This window comes from Excalfactoria chinensis, chromosome Z, assembly GCF_039878825.1.
Source record: "Excalfactoria chinensis isolate bCotChi1 chromosome Z, bCotChi1.hap2, whole genome shotgun sequence".
Classification (NCBI taxonomy): Eukaryota; Metazoa; Chordata; class Aves; order Galliformes; family Phasianidae; genus Excalfactoria; species Excalfactoria chinensis.
This window is the reverse complement of record NC_092857.1, coordinates 17,588,090-17,604,538: the sequence shown is the minus strand read 5'-3', so window position 1 is coordinate 17,604,538 and position 16,449 is coordinate 17,588,090. Positions and strand designations below refer to the sequence as shown.

At 39.7% G+C, this 16,449-nt stretch overlaps 1 protein-coding gene across 1 annotated transcript in view; it reads right to left on the bottom strand.

The window, feature by feature from the left end:
* The window catches only part of RAB3C (RAB3C, member RAS oncogene family), a 125,641-nt gene that overhangs the window by 61,711 nt on the left and 47,481 nt on the right, over nucleotides 1-16,449 (bottom strand). Inside the window, exon 3 of the mRNA XM_072358942.1 lies at nucleotides 11,300-11,418. Coding sequence (XP_072215043.1) covers nucleotides 11,300-11,418 — 119 coding nt within the window. The remainder of the gene's footprint in view (nucleotides 1-11,299; nucleotides 11,419-16,449) is intronic.

Genomic DNA, 16,449 nt, shown 5'->3' with positions numbered 1-16,449 from the left:
GCTAAATCATATCCCTGAGCACCACATCCAAATGGCTCTTAAACACATCCAGGGATGGCGATTCAACCACCTCCCTGAGAAGCCTATTCCATTACCTAACTACCCTTTCTGTAAAGAAGTTCTTCCTAATATCCAACCTGAACTTGCCCTGGCGCAACTTGAGGCCATTTCGACTCGTCCTGTCACTTGTCACTAGTGAGAAGAGACCTTCCTCACTCTCACTGTAAGAACCTTTCAGGTACTGGAAGACGGCAATAAGGTCTCCCCTCAGCCTCCTCTTCCTCAGACTAAACAGCCCCAGCTTCCTTAGCCTCTCCTCGTAGGGCTGATTCTCCGAGCCCTTCACGAGCCTCGTTGCCCTTCTCTGGACCTGCTCCAGTACTTCCATATCTTTCTTATGCTGAGGTGCCCAAAACTGGACACAGTACTCGAGGTGAGGCCTCACCAATGCTGAGTACAGGGGCAGGATGACTTCCTTAGTCCTGCTCACCACACCATTCTTGATACAAGCCAGGATGCCGTTGGCCTTCTTGGCCACCCGGGCACACTGTCGGCTCATGTTCAGCCGTGCATCAGTCAGTACCCCCAGGTCCATTTCCTCCACACAGTCCTCCAGCCACTCCGCCCCAAGCCTATAGCACTGCCTGGGGTTGTTGTGGCCGAAGTGCAGGACTCGGCATTTGGTCTTGTTGAACCTCATCCCATTGGCTTCAGCCCAGCTCTCCAGCCTGTTTAGATCCCTCTGTAGGGCCTTGCTACCCCCAGGCAGATCCACACTCCCAGCCAATTTAGTGTCATCTGCGAACTTACTGAGGGTGCACTCAATGCCCTCATTGAGGTCATCAATAAAGATATTGAAGAGGACAGGCCCCAGCACCGACCCCTGGAGAACACCACTCGTGACCAGTCACCAGCTGGATTTAACTCCATTTACCACCACTCTCTGAGCCCGGCCCTCCAGCCAGCTCCTTACCCAACCGAGAGTGTACCCATCCAAGCCTCGGGCTGCCAGCTTCTGCAGGAGAATACCATGGGAGACAGTGTCAAAGACTTTGCTGAAGTCTAGGTAGACCACATCAACAGCCTTTCCCTCATCCAGCAGATGGGTCACTAGATCATAGAAGGAGATCAGGTTGGTCAAACAGGACCTGCCCTTCATGAACCCATGCTGGCTAGGCCTGATCCCCCGGCCATCCCGCACATGCCGAGTAATCTCCCTCAAGACTATCTGTTCCATAACCTTCCCTGGAACCGAGGTCAGGCTAACAGTCCTGTAGTTCCCCAGATCCTCCTTACAACCTTTCTTGTAAATGGGAGTCATGTCGGCAAGCCTCCAGTTTTCTGGGACCTCACCAGTCAACAAGGAGAGTTGGTAGGTGATGGAAAGTGGCTCGGCTACCACCTCTGCCAGTTCCCTCAGCACCCTCGGGTGGATCTCATTCGGCCCCATGGACTTGTGGCAGTCCAGTTGGAGTAGTAAGTCTCTGACCGTTTCTTCCAGAATCACAGGGGGGCTAGTGTGCTCCCCAGTCAAGACTACCAGTTCAGAGAGAGGAGTACCCTGAGGATAACTGGTCTGACCTTTAAAGACAGACGTAAAGAAGGCATTCAGAACCTCCGCCTTTTCCTTATCCTCAGTGGTCACATTCCCAGCCTAATTCCCATTCCCATTCCCACTAATAATGAATATTAGTTACAGCAGCATTTAGACGTTAATCTGATTTGATTTGCTTTCACCTACTCCAGTGTAACCCCTAGTGCTATATCTGAAGAGAAGATGGATCTGGAACAGAATGGAAGACAGTTTCTCTGTGTAATGTCTGAATAGCCGAGAACCCATATTGTCTCATCAATCACACAATGAAAGTCCACTGTGACATTTCTGGTCCAACAAAGCAGGTTTATTTCCAGACTCTCACATCTGCACTATTGTTATTAATTATTGATGCTCAGTTCACTTACCAGCTGGGAAATAGCCAGCTACAAAGCAGGTATGTTCTGCTTCTTGCTGTGCAATCATAAAGAACAATGGGCAGGAACCCAAAAACTGCAGGGTAATTCTGCCACATGCTATGTGCCTTTGAGCATGAAAACTGAAGAATGTTAAGGCAGACCTGTCTTCTCACCAGGTGTGGATATCAACCAGGCACAATCTGTCATGTTTTGTCAACTAAAAATAAAACATTCTGGTGTTTCAAATTCATCAGGACTCCCATGTTTTCCTAAGTGAAGGAAAATGGCCCAGTGAAGGAGCAGTGAGGACATCCTTACAGCCACCCAGCTCTATCAAGAATTCATCCCTCAAACTGCAGCCCTTATTTGTAGGGGTGCAAGCTGCAGAGCCACTGGGCTGGTGCCCATAAACAGGCTGAAGTCCACAATCCTGCCCTCTGTCCTGCTGCCCTGAAGTAAGCTGAGTCCAGTGATGGCCAGTGGTGAGCCTAATCAAGTGCCTTGTAAGACAGGAATGAAAAAAAAAAAAAAAATAATAAAATAACAAGCAAACATTTAAGGTCCTCACATAGCCTGTTAGATCCAATGAAAGTTAAAGGTGGCTTCATTCTGCTGCTGAGTTCCTGAAGTATACCACTGACATTAGTTACAATGAAGAACTCATCAGCAAATCAGCAGGATTGGGATGAATGACTGTTACCACACATTCACAGCTATGCTTCCCCATCTCAGATTTGAGGGAGAAGAAGGAGATGGAGCATTTTGAGTAAATTCTGTTTAGACAATATTTGCTTCATTTTCTGATTAGACACCCCGCTTTCCTCAAAAATACAGCTCAGCAGAGGTGAACAAACACTCTGATTCTTGGTAGCAGATTAATTTCTAACAAGAAGATGGCACATACATACTGAAGTAGGTTCATGTGGGTGCAGGAACTTCTGCAGAAGTGCTTTGTCTCATGGCAAAATGAGTGAAAGAAGAGGCCAATAGGACCAAGAAGCAAATATGGATAACATCAAACCCGTAGGTATTTTTTCTCTTTGGTTGAACACAAAAATAGAAAAGAATGAAAAATGTCTTGAAAACTTAATAGCTGTCTTTTCTGATTAATTGCTAGAATGCAGGAAACAACTACTTTTTTTTTTTTTTTTTTTTTTTTTTTCTTTCCTTGTCTTTTTCTTTGTTTCTTTTTTTCTTCTTTTGGCAGTACATCTATTGAAAACACTTTCCGATGAGGTTTGAACTTTTAAATCAAAGGTCTACTATTTTCAAAACAAAAATAGTTGGATACATATTTTACATAAATTTCCATACATAATATGCATATTTAAATTCAGGATTTAGTGAAAAGTAAATGATAAGAAAATTATCTTCATCAAAGCAGTGTTGTCCAGACTACCATGCTGCTTAAGCCTACTATCAGATATGCTATCAGAAAGATGTTCTTTTTCATCACCAAGAGCTATTTTTCAGGCAGACCTAAAATCTTGCATTTGGAAACACCAAGGACAAGACAGGATAATGCATTCCTTTTTTCTACTTAAAAAATAAAGATTTTTTTATATTGCACACTGTTTGTTGGTCCATTGTAAATTTTAAGGATGATCTGCTGAAAACTGTAGAAAACTGAAATTAAAAATGGAAAACAATCAATTGATAATATTTTCATCACAGATTTCTTCTCACTTTAGGAAGAAGCAGCCACTGTACGCGCTGTTACTCAAATCCTTTATGTTGTAATATAGTGTACAGTACAGTACATCTTTTATCAGATGTACTGGAAGAAAAACTGCAGCAGACTTTGGAGTGGATCTGTCAAACTGGAAAGAATGTAGGTGGTTTAAGCTGTCACTAGCTTAGCATATGTGATCCAAATTATGTTTAATGACAAACTTTTGAAGAAAAAAAGACATCTTTACACAGAACTAAGTTCTGCACATGCAATGTATGACACCAAGAATTCAGTGCTGAACAATGCATGGAAAACTGTTGAGCAAACTGACTTGGAGTACAGAATATTTTTTAAACATTTTAAAGCACATTACCAAGAATTACATTTATTATAAATAAATATGTTCAGATACCACTGTTAGTAGGAAGATAAAGCTGTTTAAGAAGCACATCTAATTTTCCACTCGTCTTAATTCTTCCTTCAGAAATAAAAAGTTAAAAGGGAAAGTAAGATATTTAGTTTATTAGGAACAAAGAATTTTAGTGTTGTCCTGAGTGCAACAGAGTCCATTGCCAACAATGATCGTCAAAAGTAAAAGTCAAAATTTCATGTATTTTTGTTTCCTACACTTAAGTCTGTAAAGAATATGACCCCTTTTAATGCTCATTCATTGTTCACAAAGAAGACAAGTAAAAAAATACACTAAATTGATTATTCTGAAATATGCATATTTAAATTCCATCCTGTTCTTTTCATATGATTTAAAATAGGAGTGACTAGGCACCAGTGCACAACTTCTGGCATCCTCTTGGCTGAAAATGACCTCAAACAAGTAGAGAATCTACTAATATCTCTTCATCAAATCCCAAGTTAATATATGCACTACCAGAGAGTTCCATCAGAACATTTCCCCAGCTGGCTGCTGTGTGGAAGAGGCTGCTAGCTGCACAGCAGACTCTCAGTGCTGCACACAGATCACTGGTGGACATGCTGCAGCTCATGCTGGATGAAGCCCCATAGGACAGAACTCCAGGGACACACATGGGACATGGCACATGCAGCTTGTGTCAGTGCTCTGCACAGCAGGACCACGCAGGGCTGTCAGGTCATACTTCTTGGCAGATGAGGATGGACATTAACTCTTCCTGAAAGTCTTTCAAGGTTTTCTCCCCAGTACACAGCAAATAATGGATTTTTCTTAACTCGTAGAACTAAGTTCAGTACCGAGAGGTAGAAGAAAAATAGCCTGCCTGTAGATCAAGTATGCCCTGAGCAAGATTATTAGGCTGCAAGTTGAGAGGTGACATCAAAAAGAACACATGCCCTTCAGAAGTGCACATAGCAGTACTGACATTAACTTAATGGGCTTAATTTGCTTTGAGGCTTTTTATGTTTGTCCATTAACATGTTAATGTATTTTCCAATCTTTTTTCTCTTAAAGACAATTTAAAAAATGCCTTCATGTCTCTTATTATAAGAGAGATGTGTGATCATAAAACACAGAAAAAATAATACTAATCCTAGTGCATCGCAGCTATACCTGATAGTTTGTAGTTCATTCAGGATGCTGAAAGGAAAGTAAAAGCACTGTGTGAATGAACTGGGTTTTTTATTCCACAGAGCTGTCCAGGACAACAACTATTAGCGGCATATCCAGTACATTCAGTTGCCTAATGATGCAGTGCAGTGAATGTTCATATTTTTAAGCCATAATTCTGAATATTACACTGATACCACATGGAGTACCATAGTTGCTCCTCAAAGCTCTGCTCTTAAGATACCTCAGATGGCACCAGGACAAATTAATTCCAAGCCAAGTATCCTTCAGGAAAAAACACATCACAATTTCTGGTAACTGCTTAATTCATAACATTGCACAGCTCAGGATCTACTCTGCTCTTACCTAATTCTATTCTTAACCAATTTCTATTATATCGTCTTTGCCCAGACCCCACTCTTGATAGCCATGTCCACGTGTTATGGACACAGATGAATCACACGATATTTTATTCTGTTAGCTTTTACTTGAAATTCACTACATTTTTATGTTATTCCAAGCAAACGGGTTAGCACTAAGTTCTACAACAAGTTCCTATGGAAATATGTAATAACACAGCAGGACAGAATTCTTAAATCAGAAATTTCATGCTGTATGTTAAGCCTCTGTCTCCTTCATAAAGTAAGCACAATATACAGTCTGCCAGCTGATACTTTCCTTAAGGTTCTGAGCTTGGGCATACTGAAGACAGTAAGCTGTTTAATTCACACCAGACAGAAAACAAAACAAAACAAAACAAAACCACAAGAGAAAGAGAGGAAAGAGAATCATCTTTCATAGAAGACTCTCTCAAGTACTGAAGAGAAGTAATTGTACACCTTTCCAAAAGAGACACTAAAAATTATCCATACAAAGCTCTTTTAGTCTCCTTTAGCCATGTGGACTACCTGAAGATGCATCCCTGGATGTGAGACTCCAGCAGTGCAGTATTCTCAAATTTTGAGTTCACACACAAGGACCCTCTCCATGGCAATGCTTTCAGTAGTCACCAGACAATGACATACAATGCCAGACAAACACTTTGAGATGGGACAACCTTTTCATTGCCAGAGTACTGAACCAAAGTGGGTGTACTATGCAAAAACACCCTTATCTAGCCCTTGAACTGTGCAGAGCGTTAAGTCATTCAGCTGAGTTTCAAACTAGGACATAAAGGCCCAGGCTTTTATATGCAGTTTCTAACATAGCCAGAGACATCACCTTAGAAATGTTCTGGGTATACATAACTCCTCAACCTCAATACTGTCAGTAAAAGAACAGAAAGGTTGTATATAAAAAGCAGCTTATCTCAGACAGATTTGTTTCCTTGGCATTTCTATGGAACTCAATATACTGAGTTGACGGCATTTTAAAAAGCCATACAAAGCCTTCACACTCTCTTTTCTACCAAAAGGAACCAGAACCATAAATCTGTGTTGACTGAGTCACTAAGAGAAAAGAGAGCATGAAAGACCCCACAGAAATTAATGATGATAAAGGCTGAGAGCTGTAAATTCTGCAACTGGCAGCATAGAAGAGTAACTAAAGCATCTACTGTGGCACTATAACCAAACTGCTATAAGACACATGACTTGAAGTGGCATAGATCCACTCTTAACATTCACTCTTGTCATATTAAGATTTAACAGGAAAAAGAAGAGAATGTGAAAGAAAATCAGACTAATTACTTGAAATATGTGGGTGCTATCTAAGGGATTTACCTGAAGAGCATGTTTTGATTGTTCTCTGTTTCTAATGTAGGCTCTAGACATCAGCCAGCTAGAAAAACGATGCCCTCCAAGAGGTTCCTGTTTGTAGGAAGAAGAAATATATATTCCCCAAATCTGTGAATCGGCGGCATCCCTGACATGCATAAAAGCACTGTCAAGTACACACCTTGCTTTTGCAGGGCAAGCTGCTAAAAGGCCCCCTGCTAAAGGCAGATCCAAAATCTGGGCAGAGCTCCACGGGAGATTTGCTCAGTCAAAGCATGTTTGCTTTGGTGTTTCTGCCAGGAGACAGATTTTCAACACACATCCGCTCTCACTAAATAAACAGAAGCTGTTGGTCCTTGGGAACTTCTGAAAGTCTGTATCTACAAAGGATAATATTGTTCAGTGCTGTGTCTACTACCATGAGCTTTCCTTTGAAGTAAACAAATTCAGAGATTGACCTAGCAGTGTTTCCTTGCCAGCTGTACTGGCTTGTTTGGGCTGTCCTGGGAAAAGGTTCATGAAAAGGTTTGTGTATACAAGTTGTGCATCCAGCCTACTACCAGGGACAGAAGTGGAAGAAACTAACTTACTCTGAGTCACACCAACACTTCTAATAACCATTCTTCATGTCTGAGAAAGACATATTCTCTATCCCCATTTTGCCTGGACCTATAATGTTATTTTGGAATTTCAATACTGTAAATTATTACATTCTGACATTTTCTCCATGATGGAAAACTTTATGCAACAACAAAGCCTTTCTTTAGTCTTGATACATGAACCACTCAAAATATTTCACAAAAAAGAGGGTAACAAAAATCTTTTTAGTAACAAAATTCAAATCCAAATTCCTTCTTTAGTCTAGAACAGAAAAGTATTTTTGCCTCTGTAACTTTACTGTTCCCATTTCATTTTAGTTCTGTCTAAAGAATTCAAAGTTTAAAATTAAAAATATTGCAGTTTAGAGAAGAATACTAGCAGAATGCACAGCAGAGGTGAAAGTAGGTGACTGTTTCTTCTTCAGGAAAACTAGCTAGAAGATTAGCAATACTCCCTAAAATAAATTAGAGAAACACTTGAGTCCTTACACAGATTAAACCTGAATTAGCTCTCTACAGAGAAAAGGAAAAGGGTTATAAGCAATAAATCGCTGGGTTCACATGCAGAAAAACTACCTAAAGAGGGCAACTCAAGATTTCTCAAGCCAAATGTTTTTGGATTTATGTAAAAAATACTTATGTTACAGTTTTTGTTGTTACTACTACTTGTAGTCTTTAAGTTTTTCAGTTTTACCTAGTGAATGTAGAATATGAATGTATCCTGAAGTATCAAATGTTTGAAATTTATTAGACTTTCAAGTCCTTTAGCCAAGCTTTAAGACATAATGATTTCTCAGTCCCACAGAGCCATGGACAAATGCTTGCCTGTGGTGCTGCTGTGTTGTGTATTTTGGCGCTAACAGACTTAGACAAAAATACAGACACTAACTTTTGTATGTAAAATGTTAGTGGTCAGATTAGGTATAGTCTCTTTCACAGTTGAGCAAAGTCATGCTGATCTAGGCATGGCATACTTGGAAACAAAACAATCCATCTGCTGTTATAAATGTAAGATGTCAGCCAGATGTCAGACTGAAAAAAATGCTTTTCAGTACATTTCAACAGCTTCATATGAAATGCTTTTAGAGAATGATCTCTGCACACATTTTAAACTGGCCTTCTTTATCCAGATGTAAAAGGTACCTGTAGATTTATTCTACTGATTGTAATGTAGTTTCTAGATGAAGCCTTGAAGCTGATGGTCTTTGAGCTTGAATTTGGCCCATTGTGCACATACATGAAATGCCATCACTGCAATCAGAGACAGTTTTATAACAGGGAAAAGCATTTTAAGTTCCAGAGGGGCTTAAAATCTGCTGCTACTTTTTTGCCTCTATATTTTTCACAAGGGCACAGACACACACACGTACATCTGGTCCCATGCACCATTGGTAATTGTGAGGTTTTTAAAAATTCTTTCCCATTCAGAAGCAAGCTACAGTTTTAGGGCACGGACTAATTAATGAAAATCAATTATCAACCCTGAGAGAGGAAGAAAAAACAAAGTGAAAGAACAGCAAGGCAGCAACTGGGATCATGAAAGTAAAAATGAAAATAAAATCAAATCTGTGTCTCATCCTGATAATTGAGGCAGGACTGCCTCTCTGTCATCCCTTTCATCATGCAGACGACTACTTGGTAGCTCTAGGCATGTAATCATGCAATCCCCCATCCCCAAATTTCTACAGTTGCTGTCAACTGTTTGTAAATCTTCTAGATAAAAAGTGTGGGAAATTGAACTTAACAGACCTAAAAGATCCATAGCTTTTAAATATATTGTTTATTTCAATTTAACAGAGATTTTTGTTTTAACTGTTATGAAGCCTAGCTTCACCAGGGGAGAAGAAATGGCAATGATACTATATCTAAGAGGTTGGAAAACAAACAGGTGGTGAAAAATTAATAATAAGTAGTCATATTTACTGTTGCTATAAAGAAATCTTTGTATCAGAATAGACTAGATAATACACAGTATGCCATCTGGCTTGCCCACAGATTGGTACAATGAAATTTGCAGATTACAGCTGGCATCTCACAGCCACTATCACCCAGATAACCCAGAGCTTGAATGGAAGCAGCCTATGAACAAAGGGCAGCAGACCCTTCCTTTCCTGAAGGAAAATCTTCAGTTGGCAGGCCCAGCAAGCTGGTTGCCACATTTGCAGGCTCAGTGGTTGAGGGGGTATAATCCTTTATCTTGTTTTCCCTAAACTTTCAGAGCAGCACCTTTGAATAAAACTTTCAATTGCTTCTGTATAGGTAGGAGATTCTGTCCCATGCTGTTGAACAGAGCAGTACTTGCAACTCTGAACAGCAAGACTTCAGTACGATACTGCCAGCTGCTACAAAAGACTCAGAACATCCCCTTGTCATAACAAACTGCAGTATAAAAATCCATCTCCAATGTGAGCATCATGTAGAGTGGAGTCACTCAGATAAACTCTTTTGTCCAAAACCTAGTCATCTGGTCTGTACTAAACATGGCAGCTTACTGATTCACTAGAAAATAGGGACTGATCTTTCATAGTTCAGTGTGGAGCTGGACTTACAGCAGCAAGAAGGGGGACACACTCTGGAGCTGTTCTTCTCCCTGGATGACTGAGTACACCACTAGTGCTGAGACCAGTTAGGCAACACAAGATCCTATTTCTTGTAGAGCAGAATCAAGCTAAGCCTCCCAGCTCTCATCTTCCAAGTACTGAATGTCCAGCCTTAGCATACACAGTATGAGAAAATCTCCACATGTGGAGATGAAATGTGCTTCATGGGTTTAGTGGCTTTTTCTGCCTCAACAGGTTAAAAAACTTGAAAGAGAGAAAAACATTTATTGTTCAGAACTATGGCTGGGCAACCATACTCATTACAATCTGCCATCACAAAATCACTGCCTTTTACTTCAAGTGTAAAATGTTTTTGTGAACTGGCCTGCTGTGAAAATAAATAAATAAATAAATAAAATAAAATAATAATAATAATAAATACACAGTAGTACAAATCTTAACAAAAAACACTAAAAAGAAATATAGTGAACAAATCACACAAACTCTGAATGAAATCTGCCCTCAAACACAATTATCCATGGGGACAGAATGCAAGACAGCACACAAGACAAATGCTACACATATCACCCAGAGTACTGCTAGAAGGCTTGTAGGTATGAAAATACCTCTTGAAGGATATGACACAGCTGAGACTAATTTTCCTTTTGGGTCAGCTATTCTCCAAAAACCTTACTTTTTTTTTTTTTTTTTTTTTTTTGAATCCTCATTTGTCCGAGTCTGGTTAAAATGACACAGTGTTATGGAAACATTTTGACATTCACAAAATATATGGTAATATAACCATCCATCAAAAAGTTCTATAACTCTGATGAAAGTTTTCTCCAAATTTTTTGCACTTGAGCCACATGAATGAGTCATCTAACTTATTGAGGTTAAAAGCAACATAAAACGATTAAAAGACAGCTCCACTCACAGCATCCCATTTCTTTCACTGAGATACAGTAATGCTTTCTGGTAAGTTAGAAGTCACTCATCAAGTTGCTCATTTTAGTGGAATAGTCCACATTAACTCACATCACAGAAAATAGTCCACATTAACTCACATCACATTAACACATCACAGAAAGTACAATGGTTGCTATGAATCATATGCAAAGCATTTTAAAGTATTCGTTGTCACTCCGCAAAATCAAAAATCCTGCCTTTGGGCATAGGCACTATAACTGGAAATAAATTTTCCAAGATAATATACACTACCACAAGAGTTAAGTGATATCAAACATTACCTCTGATAGCTAATATAAATTCCAAGTTTTACTCACCAATCCTGCACAGCATTGAAGGATTCTTCATTTGTGATGTCATACATTAAAATGAAACCCATTGCACCTCGGTAGTAAGCCGTGGTAATTGTTCTGTATCTCTCCTGACCTGCTGTGTCCTGAAACAGTAATGAAAAAACTTTCTTTACATACTGCAGGTAAACTGACAAATTGTTTTTGTTTCTTTTTTTAATAAGGAAGAAAACAAGCAGTGGTCATTGTACAACTCCACAATCCTATTCATAAAATTAACTGAAAGAAGAGAAAAAATGAGAATAACAACAAAAAGGAGTATTCTGCTTTGGATCATCATAAGAGGAACATGTCCATTCTGCAACACAGGGACAATGGTGAAAGAATGGCTTATAACATAAGCTATTCATTGCTTCATATTGTGCAGTGTATTTTGGATGAGAACCTTGTGTCCTGCTCCTGCCTCAAAGACTCCCATTTTGATCGGGGGAAAAGGTAAAGTCTCATGCTCTGAAGAAAGAACTGTGGCAAATCCGCAGCCCTAAGACTTTCACTATAAGATCAGTATGGTTCTTGAAGTCAGTGGATGTCCTGGCTAAAAGTCAGTGTTTAGCTGTGTTATTTGTATGATTTTAAAACACCAGAGTTCATGCCAACTTTAGCACAAACAGAGATATAGGCTGAAATACTGTCCTTCTAAAATAAGAATGACATCTGGCAAATGAAAGATGGCTACAAGTCCCTTACTACAGATTAGTTTTTTTCCTCGTTCTCTGTATCTCTGCAAAGTAAGGAATAAAAGTTTTTCTTTCTCCTACTTCTTGCTTTTCTTATTTCCATCATGGAGTATTTGTTACTACATTTACATGCAGTGTCTAGCGTAGCTACCTGTACCGAGTCTGTACTGAGACTGTGAGACAAAAGCATTAGCTAGATTACAGGAAGAGCGTAACTATATCCTGTTCAAACAAACCTATTTAATGTTTTTATCTATGAACATTAGAAGCTTTTGATGAACCATATACAACATTTCAGCTCTGCCCTCTAATACTCTAATAGATCAGATGGATATCTTTTTTTTTTTTTTTTTCTTTTTCTTTTCTTTTTTTTTTTTTTTTTTTTTTTTTTTTTTTTTTTTTTTTCCTTTTTTTAGCAGACTTTGAATCACAATTCCATTATTTCAGATACTGTGGGTGGATAAGAATTAGTTTACAGTATGAACAGATTTATTTATTTATTTATTTTTCTTTCTGCTGAAAAAGAGATATAACTTGAGATAAATGATGTGTTTCTTGTGTTTCTTGTGTTAGTTGTACTGAAAAATAATCGGGCATTCTTTATGTACATCTTGAGCATTCTGTAATCCAACAAAGTAAAAAAAGATGATTCTACATATAGCAGAAACCACTTACTGAATAACAAATATAATAAGGCATTTGCTCAGACCAAACAAGGAGATGGCTTAAATGCATGTATTCAGTACATTCTGGTTTACAGTTGCTACTGCCTTGATGCAGTTTCAGTGCTCCAAGGCTGAAAGAGTAGTTTGACACAAAGAAGCCACACGGCTCTGCCTGGGCAGGAAACACCAGACAGGCTTAAACTTTTCCTGCTTATGTTCTGAGCTGGGTGACACTTCTCCAGGTGAGGTCCAGAGGGAGTACTAACTGCTACTGGTGTTACTCCTGATTATTAAAGTATCAGCCACTAAGCCTGTATACATTCTAATACACAGAGGTCAGTTCTCAGTATATCGTGCTCTGTAAATAAGAGGAAAATTAGCACTGAAATTTCAAGTAAAAATAATATTAGCAGGAAAAATGTCACTTTTCATTAAAAAAAAAAAAAAAAAGTAAAAAAAGTAGACCCTGACCACCAGAAGCTCTATATTGGCCTAGTCCTTAATTTTTTTTTACCTTCAAGCTTTTGATATGGTCATGGCTGTCACAATCTCTATTTGTTAACATAGACGGCATTACAACCCCGCCCCTCAGCCCTCCCCCAACTCCCTAACTCCCCTGCCAAAATATCCAGCAAAAAGTAATCAGCAAAGTTCTTCCATAAGTAAAGATCTTTACTAAGGCATATGTCTCTGTAGGCAGCAAAGGAGGACTGGCAGAGGTATAGACTGTGGACAAAATACCTGTTTCTGGCTCATGGAGAAGATATTAATTTGGAACATATTTGGCCGCCTGTCCTTTTCCATATATGTATCAAACAGCATCTGGAGCAAGATAATTCTAGATTACCTTGGCTGATAACCAGAATTAAAACTGTGAATCTGACAATATAATAAAGATTAAGGGGGAACATACATCAGTTATTTTTATGGTAACTTCATTAACAAGGTTTTTGTTTTTGTCATGTGTTTGTTCCTTGAAGCTAGTCTTGAATAATTGGTAAATTTCCTACAGATACTCATTACTACTATCTAACTGTCATGATGTTGGAAGCTTTAGAGTATGGGAAATGCACTTGCTGCTGACAGCAATGGGTTGCAGAGGTGTGGAGAGCGATAATGTAATACTCCTCTGAGCAAGCAGAAATACGTAGAGACAGCAGCCTAGCTGGCACAGAAGAAATAACAATATAACCTGTTCTGCACATGAAGATAAGCATTTATGGGGCTAGAAAGTATCAAAACACAAAACACATAAACCCAGTTTTTTTTATAAATATTTTGAAAATAATGACCATTTAGGCTTCCAATATAGAGTTAGCAGAACTAACTTAGCAGAAGTAAATCCTCCTTACTGCCAAGGCCTGCTAAGGCAGATGTCATCCAGAATGTGTGCCACGTTAGAATATATACCTCAATTATACCAATGATATTGAGCAATGCATTAAATCTGTCCCTTTCTGAATTAATTTGCTGAGTGTGTGCACTCTATCCCTTGCCTAGCTGCTGACATGAAGAATACTTTATGTAAATAACTTCTAAGTGGAGCTACTCGTTATTAATGCAGACAGTTTCAAAGGTGAAAGCAAACAGCATTTGGCAGCAAGAAATTTTAATGAGTTTGTCATTATGGAATTCAGTCTGGAAAATGCAAACTGATTTTACAGCACACTAGAGTGACTCTATGCCTCTGTATTTCAGCACTGTATTGTGTGTAGAAGTGTCATTTTAGATTCACTTCCCCACATTATAAGTTTTACATACGTCAGAGCAATCCCAGGCATTTATACAAACTGGAGGAAGATCTCCTTGAGAGCAGCCCTGCAGGAAAGTACTTGGGGGTCCTGGTGGATGAGAAGCTGGACATGAGCCAGCAGGGTGCACTTGCAGCCTGGAAGGCCAACTGTGCTCTGGGCTGCATTAAAAAAGGGGTGGCCAGCAGGGAGAGGGAGGTGATTGTCCTCCTCTGTTCAGCTCTTGTGCAGCCCCATCTGTAGTACTGTGTCCAGACCTGGGGCACCCAGCACAGGAAGGACATGTAGCTCTTAGAACGGTTCCAGTGGAAGGCCACTAAGATGATCAGAGGGCTGGAGCACCTCTCCTATGAGGAAAGGGAACAGGGCTTATTTATCTTGGAGAAGAGAAGGCTCTGGGGAGACCTCATTTTGGCCTTCCAGTACTTGATAGGAGCATATAAACAGGAGTGGGAATGGCTGTTTACGAGGGTTGACAGTGATAGGACAAGGGGGAATGGTCTTAAACTGAGACAAGGGAGGTCTAGGGTAGACATCTGGAGGAAGTTTTTCACCCAGAGGGTGGTGACACACTGGAACAGGTTGCCCAGAGAGCCTGTGGATGCTCCATCCATGAAGGCAATAAAGGCCAGGCTGGATGCAGCTCTGGGAAGCCTGGTCTGGTGGTTGGTGAGCTTGCACATAGCAGGGGGGTTGAAACTAGATGATCATTGTGACCCTTTTCAACTCAGGCCTTTCTGTGATTCTATGATTGTGCCAGAAAATTGGAAAGACTGGGAGATTTCTTCAACAGCATCTATATCTCTGGTGCACGTCAGCAGCATTTGAAGAGAAGCAAACAGGAAGATAAAATTAGAAATGTGAATTGGGTGAATTCTCACTTTACAGGTCAATATTTTCTGTGAACTTAAACAAAATTGGCAAGGCGATCAAGAACTGCAGATGCTTTATGAGTTTCATGTTTCTTTCCTGCTGTTGCTTCCCAGTGGTTATTTATATATTCCATCAAAGAGACAGTATGTTTCCCTCTTTTCTCATGTTTTTACATGAAAGGACTCGAGGCAGTAAGTGAATGAAAATCTAAACTGGCTCTTTTCTGAGCAGCTCAAAAGACACATCTCTGATCTTTCCTCAGGGATCTCTATGAGCACAAAGAATAAAGTATAAAAGGGAAACAAACACAAAATCAGTATGCACATTTTTCAGAGAGGGACAGACTCTACAAAAATCATCTTCCTCTGGGTATGGACAGATGCAAACCCATCCAAAGCCTGCTGCCAGGAAGGCTTTGGCAGGAACCATCCAGGAAATGTAGACGCAGGTCTACAGCAGAGAAATAACTGAACAGAGCACAAAGAATGAGAAAAGAGAAGTATTACAGCAAAATGAGCAACTGTTCTGGGAACATCACTTTCCTGGAAACAGCACTTCCAACAGAAACCATTGGGCATAGAGAAGGGCACATATGAAGACTTACTGATAGGAATAGAAAACTTTCCAAACCTGTCTATTTAGCTAAAGTATGCAAAGAAAATATAGCACTGTGTACTGCCAATTCAGCTCTTGATTCTGTATCTGTCTCCTCGTGGCAGCTCCTTCCAGACTTCTAATGGCTTTGGTTTCTCTGGAATTCTGCTTTTATATAAATATGTGTGTATGTTTGTATCTACCTAAATTTGTATATATTAAAAAAGAAAACAAAAAAAACCAACCAAAACAACAACCAAAATAAACAAACAATCAAAACTATTTGGAACTTTAAAAAAACAGCTATTTGGTCTGCCTGTACACATACATAGAGCTGTATGCTAGTCCCTATAACTCACCCTGAAATCAGATTTGGCAGGTCATTCATCATATAGGAAGGCTATGGAAGCATGGCAGTGCCAGCTGGAAATAACTGGATCCAGAGCTGAGGAAACAGGCAATATTCCAAATGTACACAGCAAAAGGGCTCCAGGGAGTTTCTTCTGGTGGTGGAAGGTGTGGCAGAGTTTCTTCTAGAGGAACGGCTTGGCTCCCAG